The 7349-nt window shown below is 53.0% G+C and overlaps 1 protein-coding gene across 2 annotated transcripts in view; it reads right to left on the bottom strand.

The window, feature by feature from the left end:
- Window positions 1-7349, bottom strand: part of INTS3 (integrator complex subunit 3) — a 46604-nt gene continuing 39255 nt past the window's right edge. For both annotated transcript variants that reach the window (XM_011928159.1, XM_011928160.1), the window contains 10 exons: window positions 5648-5801; window positions 4489-4557; window positions 3617-3692; window positions 3235-3348; window positions 2816-2864; window positions 1585-1752; window positions 1130-1230; window positions 859-931; window positions 496-652; window positions 1-384 (listed from right to left, as the gene is read on the bottom strand). In XM_011928159.1, the coding sequence (XP_011783549.1) occupies window positions 307-384; window positions 496-652; window positions 859-931; window positions 1130-1230; window positions 1585-1752; window positions 2816-2864; window positions 3235-3348; window positions 3617-3692; window positions 4489-4557; window positions 5648-5801 (1039 nt within the window). In that variant the 3' untranslated portion in view covers window positions 1-306. The remainder of the gene's footprint in view (window positions 385-495; window positions 653-858; window positions 932-1129; window positions 1231-1584; window positions 1753-2815; window positions 2865-3234; window positions 3349-3616; window positions 3693-4488; window positions 4558-5647; window positions 5802-7349) is intronic.

The raw sequence follows: 7349 nt of genomic DNA, 5'->3' as shown, positions 1-7349 counted from the left end.
TGGGGAAGGGGCCTGGGGGCTGAGGACTTCCACTATGGTCTGATTTTACAGAGCCTCTGGCTTCAGTCAGATCCCAAGTATCACTGGGAACAGCAGTGTGAGGGGCTGAAGGCCCCAGGAGGGAAGGGGCTAGGGGCTGCATGGCAGCTTCTCAAACTCAGCCAGAGGAGAAAGCTCCTCCTTCCACCAGGGGAGCTTGGGGATGCGGCAAGGGTGTTTCCCCTGCAATCTCCCCAGCCTCTATTAACCTTTGAATCACCAAGGAGAAAGCAATCCAGCTGGGGTTGGGATGGGGAATGCAGGGCCTCAGTCACTGTCAGAGCCCACTGCAGAGGACCCTTTTCGTTTCCGCTTGGTAGGCTTCGGTTTCGTGTCTTCCTCCTCCTGGAAGAGATGGGAGGGGAAATGGGAAGTTACCAGCCTGGGCAGCTGCTGGTGCCGACTCCACCTGAACCCAGTGCTCCTTTTCCCCCTGTGCACTGGCTGGGCTCTCACCGAAGCACTGCTGGAGCCTGACTCTTCTTCAGCATTGGGGGGCTGTGTGGCATTCTTACGACTTCGAGGGCTGGACAGAGCTGCTTTTCGCCGGCTCTTGGGTGGCTTGGTGGAAGAGTCCTCATATTCCTCCGCCAGGGAGAAGAGATCACTGAACCTAAGGAAAAGGAGCAGGAGCTCTGAGTGGGAGCCTACCGCTCCTACCCTCCCATCCTCTTCTCTGCCCCCAGGCCTAGGCCTCTTTTTCTTCAATCCTGGACCCTAAGGTCTTGCTGGCCATTACATTTATGTCCCTAGCAGGCTTCCTCTCCCTTAGGCTTTTCCCCTACTACTTTCCAAGGCCCAAAGTGGCAGGAGCCTCACTTCATCTTGTGGGCTTCGTCACAGCTCGCCTGGACATGCTGCAGCGCCTGGAGAATTGGGGTCTGGCTAAAAACTAGAGGAAGAAAAGGGAGAGTAGGGAAGGAAAAACAATCAGATGTCTGGGAGCTTATTAAACAGCACCCAAAGGTTGTTTTATCCCCAGTGTGGGTTGTGGCCCCGAGTGTCCTGCCCCTGCCCCCAGCCTGGCTCCAGGCATAGTCTGGGCTAGGGCAGCACCGTCTACACTGGACGCCGAGGGTGGAAGGCATACAGTTCTGCTTGGTGTTGGTCAGGTTGAGCCGCAGGTTGTCCAAGTGCTCCAGGATCTGCTCCAGAGTCAGCTGGGCCAGCTTGCTGCTAGAGCTCCTCAGGCTGTGCAGGAATCACCAGAGCCAGAGTCTGAGTGCGGGAGGGTTCCAGAGTGCAAGACACCCTCCACCCGCCAGGGCCCCCTTAAGACAGAGGCAGCCTACATGGGGAGCAGGATAGGCAGGCTGGGAGGGCTGGGGTCAGGTGAGAACGGTGTGCCTAAGAGCAGGGGATCCTGGCCACAGGGGGACCGGAAGATGGGGAGAAGGGGCCACAGTGGTCTCGCATGCCATGTGGCTTCGGACCACTAGATGTCGCCCACAAACCAGGCTGGGACAGCACCAGCCCCCACCACGACCGGGCAGCAGTCCCTGCAGACCGCCACGGCCTGGAGGGTAGACAGGGACTGTGTCCCACCTCTGTCTCTTGCGAGGCAAGCTGTTGTTCTTGATGAGCAGGGACTTGATGTGCTCGGCCAGCAGCTCGTCATGTTTCATGCACCAGTGCCGCAGGATGCTGGTTGTGAACTGGTCGTCAGGATGGCAGGGCCGGCTCAGCACCATCTTCACCATCTCCTCACTGGGCCTGGGGGAGGAAGGGGGCACTGGGTGCTGCTTGCACAGTGGCCACAGGGCATGCTGGGTCTCTCCCACTTATTTCCCAAACCCCGGCCTCCCTACCCACCCACTACTCTCACATCCCTCTCCCTCTTCTCCTTAGGCCAAGGAATGCCTGGTTTCATCCTCTGTGGAAGCCAGGAGAGGAGAAGTGAGATTCTTCACTTGCTGTAGTAGGAGAAGGTGTGTGCGTGTGTGTGTTGGGAAGGAGAACCCTCAGTTCTCCCCTAGAACAGTCAGGGAGTGGGCCTGGGAGGCAGAAGCACAAGCATGTGACATGCAGATGCTCCCCTACCCCTACCCTGCTAGAGCTGTGGGCCAACCTGGCTTCCAGCTGGAGGAAGGGGGCAGGAGAGGGTTGTGAAGCCACAGCCCCACACAGCCTCCAAGCTTCCCTCTTCCTCTAGGATACTCTGTACCATTTCTAGTCTCTCAGGCAGGGAGCAGAAAGGGTGGAAGGAAGGCAGAAAGGTAGGAAGGATAAGATACACAGCTGCTGCCCCATTTATCGGGGGATGTTGCTAAAGCGGCTTTGCGGGAAGAGGGGGCTGCCACCGTCTCCCTCTCTGCCCCATCCTGTCAAGGCACAATGGGTCCAGCTGGCTCTGCTCTGCACAGAGTGAGGGAGAGGATGGTACGTGACCCCTCTACCCTGACCCTCCCTCCTCTTGGATTAGCTGTGCAGTGGCCGCAGGAGCATGGGGTGGCGGGGGTGGGGTGGGGTGGCGGGGGCGGGGAGCAGGAGCCACCAGGGATTAGAACTGCTGTGGCAGCAGGAAACAGGGATGTCCGGTCCCCACCTCCCTACCTCCGAGGGCAGCTCCTGGTGGGCAGGGGGGTAAAGTCGAGAGGAAGCCCAGATCCCAGGGGAGCTGCTCATTTGTAAGTCACGTTGGGGGAAGGGCAGAATAAGCAGATGTTAACGACAGGAAAAAATACGGCAATAAGGAGCAGGACAGAAGCCCTTTAGACCACAGCAGCTCTTGAGATGTTAAAACTGAGGGCTAAAGAGCCCCAGAAGTGGAACTCACTTTTCTCTTCGGAGTTGAAGCAGTAGGCAGGACAGGGCCTCTGGGTGCTCTGTGAGGGAAGGGCAGAGGCTGTTCAGGGGAAGGTATGATTCCAGGATGGAATCTGGGGACCTCTGTCATCCCCCAACAGCCACTGGAGGGAATAAGGACAGTCTTTGATGAGGAGCCAGGAAGAATCCCCTACCCCACTCCTATCAGTCCCTGAGCCACCTGAGCCCCAGCCCAAAGCCTGGCTCATGGTCGACCCACAGGACTCATCTAAGGAACAAAAGTGGCTGACAGGGAGACTGCCCTTGTGCACTTTGGTGGGAAGGAGGACAATGGATCTGGGCTCATCCTAGAAGCCTAGGCCTCAGCCTTGCCCTAGCTGTATAGGAAGTGTCATGTCTGATGTGCTCCCTACCTACAAACCTACTCACCCTTGTATTTGAGGTGCTGCAGGATGGGGATTATGGTCTCCAGGGGAATATTGTGGGCCAGAAAGAGCTGCCAGGCACAATACTGCTCAAAGGTCTCCCAGTCTAGGCTCTGAACTGGAAGAGACAAAAGAAACATCTCTCTCAAGAACACACACACACACCCCCCTAATCCACTGACTACCAACCAGCACCCCAAGCAGGCATGTTACAGAGGTAGGACAGATCCAGAAAGACACTGGCCCAGACCACACCAGGGTGGAGTACAGTTCTGTCCCCTTAACTTCCCAGCCCCAGAACCAGCTTTCCAGATAGTGTAAAATACACAGGACTGATACCCTGCCCTCCTCTCCTCTCCCAGGTACCTAAAGGTTTGATCACTTACTGAGTATGTTGAGAACTGAGTCTTTTCGAAACATAACCAGGTTACCCATCATCACGTGGCAGACCAGCTCCTGGAGCTAAGGCGGAGGAGGAAGGAGGCAGAACCCATCAGCTCTGAGAGGGGCCAGGAAGCTAGTATGGACGGGGATGCAGGAGGGCTCATAAGGGGGAAAAAAATTAGAAGAAGTGAAGGCCCAGTTTAAAGGAATGGTAAGGAGATGGCACACAACGAATGCTGCCGTCTCTGAAGGATGAAGGGGCTGATAAAGTAGCCACAGGCCTGAGTGGGAACCTTAGGACTATTTGGGGCAAAAGTAGTTACAGCCTTGGTCTGAGCCTGAGAAGGAAAGGACCCTGAGAGGCTGGGCTCTAGATGTACGTTGGGCACGGTAAAGACAAAAGAAGGAGGATTCTTGGGTGCTGAGCTTCCTCTTTTATGAATGGGAACTAAGTGGAGAGGAGGAGAAATGGGATCCCAGTATAGGCCTGAGAAGGACCCGAGCAAAGCTACAGCCTCTCGGGGACCTACGCATGGTAAAAAGGTCAAATAGAAATGGTCTGACCATTTTCATTCCGAGTCAAAGGAAAGACCAGTTGAGAGCTAAAACCACAACCCCCTCAGCTTTTGCTGTGGAACAGGAGTGCCCAAAGAATATGGAGAATAAGGGGAACTCCAGGCAGGATTGGTCTAACCTCAGCCTGCCTTCTTGGGCTCCACTTTTCCTTCCCAGGCCCCATGGCTGAAAGTGTACATCACTGTAGCCAGGAGGGAGCATGGGCTCCCTGTCTGCAGGCCTGGAGGGAGAGCAGAGGCCCTATTCCCCTAATGCTGCCTCCCAGACCTTTCTGGGGAGGTCAGAGCTCAATGTTCACCTGTGCAGAGTCAATAACAGCCACGATCATGTTCAGCAGCTCTCCGCTCCTCAAGGTTTCATCTGGAAACTAAATGGAAAAAGAGAGGGGAAGAGTCCTGGGTAGGCTCCTCAGCTTTCATCCCATAATGCACTCTCCTTCCTTATTACATCTCAAGGTTTGACTGGGTCAGCCAGACACAGGCCCTAAAATAAACCGCTAAACAGAGATCCAACAGCTATGATGCTGGAAGACTTTGAGAACTTGAAGACCCCAAGTGTTGTTATTTACGTGTGCACACCATCAGGGGTGTGGGTTTTCTCTGATAGTTCCCACAGTGTGTGTACAGAAAGGAATGGGGAACTACTAGAGATAAAGCCAGAGCTGAGAGGACTGGCCATGATGCCTGATTCTGTGTGGGAGCAGCGGTAGAATAAATATTTGCATCCCTGGAAGCAAAGAGTCCAACCTGTGCTGACCTTTGGCCAAAGAGGTGGTGTAGAGAGTTTATGTCTGGAGGTATGTGGGGTAGGCAGGGCCCCATCTAGAGAAGGGGGAGCAAGGGGAGGGAAGTACCCTGTGTCCAGCATTTGCACCCCTCCTCCCTCCTGTACTCGGCCGAGATCACAGTTCCTCCTGTCATGCCCTGGATCCTCATTTCCCTCTTCCTGGGAACTTCTACCAAGAGGAAAAAGGGCCGATACCTGTTATGTCCCAGTTCCTAGAGCGTGAGTGAACCAGGGGAAATGAAAGTGAGTCTCCACTACAGAAGCCCCGATCATCAGGAACTATCAGAGAGAATCCAAGCAAGGGTGAGCCATCAGAGGACAAGAGGGCCTGCTGATGTGGATCTGTCCATGTTGATATGAACATGGATCTGGTTTGTGGGACCTGTTCTAGGTCCAGATGATGGGACCCAATATGAGAAGCCAAGTATATAGGACCAGACCCCAGTGCACATCAGTTACACTGAAGTATAGGAATTCAGGGAGTTCTACAAATGTTTCAACCACTAATAAAGAGAAGTGGAAGGAGGGGACAGCTGTGATTGTGGGAAGCAATGGCCCACCTAGGTTAGTGAGGATGAACAAAAGAGGGTTCAGGGTTGTGTGTGCTCAGAGTGTTCACTGAAGTGTGTTCCTGGGAGCCCCCCAGCACAGATATGGATGCAGGCACTGACCTCTGTGTAGATGGAGGGCGTGAGGTGGCACAGGAGCCGCACATCGTCCTCCTGGCAGGCCTTCATGTCCATCATCAGGCAGGTGTGTAGATCGCCCAGCTGGGTAGCCTGGGCAAATGACTCGTACAGGTTCATCTTCCCTGCGGCGGCTTTGCTGCAAGACCAGCTGGACCTGAGCCAGTAGCCTGACCCCAATGCCCACCTTCAAGCATCACTGAAGCAGGCTCCCGCTCTAAAACTGCTTCGCTGGCTCCAGATGCCCTGTGCTGATCTGCCGCATGTCCCTCCCAACTGCCTCCCGCAGGGGCTTAATAACTCATGGGAACCAGAGGATACTCTTCTTTCTCTCCATCCTTCCCCAGAACTCAGAGGGCTCCAACCATGGTCAGTGAGTAAAGCTGCTGACTGATGAGTCAGGAACAGAAGAGGGAGGGCTCAGGTCAGGCTGGAGAAGGCTTTTTCTCTTGCTTTCTGGGCTCTAACCATGAGGGCAATGACACCTCACAGCATATACAAACTTAACTCAAAATGGCTTGTAGGCCTAAACGTAAGAATTAAAGCCACACAACTTGTAGAAGAGAAACAGGAATAAATCTTCATGACAACAAAAACACAAGTGGTAAAAGAAAAAAATAGACAAATTAGCTTCATAAAGAGTTAGCACTTTTGTTCAAAAGTACTATCAAAAAACTTAAAACTTACAGAATGGAAGAAAAAATATTTGCAAATCATTATGTCTGAGACTTGTATCCAGAATATATAAAGAACTCTTTTGGTATGCAACAAAATCTTAAAAAGATTCTTAAAAGTTGGCCAGGTATGGTGGCTCATGCCTGTAATCCCAGTGCTTTGGGAGGCAGAGGAGGGTGGATCACCTGAGGGCAGGAGTTCAAGACCAGCCTGGTCAACCAGCCTGGCCAACATGGTGAAACCCCATCTCTAATAAAAACACACACAAAAAAATTAGCCGGGCGTGGTGGTGCGCTCCTGTAATCTCAGCTACTTGGGAGGCTGAGGCAGGAGAATCACTGGAACCTAGTATGTGGAGGTTGCAGTAAGTGGAGCTCACGCCACTGCACTCCAGTCTGGGCAACAGAGCGAGACTCTGCCTCAAAAAAAAAAAAAAAAAAAATCTTAAATGTCAATAATAAAAAGACAAATAACTCAATTAAAAATGGGAAAATTTTTTCTCCAAAGAAAATATACAGATGGCTGGGCCCGGTGGTTCATGCCTGTAATCCCAGCACTTTGAGAGGCCAAGGTGGGCGGATCACCTGAGGTCAGGAGTTCGAAACTAGCCTGGCCAACACAGTGAAACTCCATTTCTACAAAAAATACAAAAATTAACTGGATGTGGTGGCGTGTACCTGTAGTCCCAGCTACTAGGGAGGCTGAGGCAGGAGAATTGCTTGAACCCAGGAGGCAGAGGTTGCAGTGAGCTGTGATCATACCACTGCACTCCAGCCTGGGTGACACAGCAAGAATCCATCTCAAAACAAACAAACAAAAAAGGAATGAAGAAATGATACATGTTACAACATAGATGAACCTAGAAAACATTATACTAGGTGAAAAAAGCAAGTCATCAGCCAGGCGTGGTGGTTCACGCCTGTAATCCCAGCACTTTGGGAGGCTGAGGTGGGCGGATCATGAGGTCAGGAGATTGAGACCATCCTGGCTAACATGGTGAAACCCCGTCTCT

Source organism: Colobus angolensis, unplaced genomic scaffold, assembly GCF_000951035.1.
Source record: "Colobus angolensis palliatus isolate OR3802 unplaced genomic scaffold, Cang.pa_1.0 Scaffold77, whole genome shotgun sequence".
Lineage (NCBI taxonomy): Eukaryota > Metazoa > Chordata > Mammalia > Primates > Cercopithecidae > Colobus > Colobus angolensis.
This window is presented reverse-complemented; position numbering and strand designations above follow the sequence as displayed.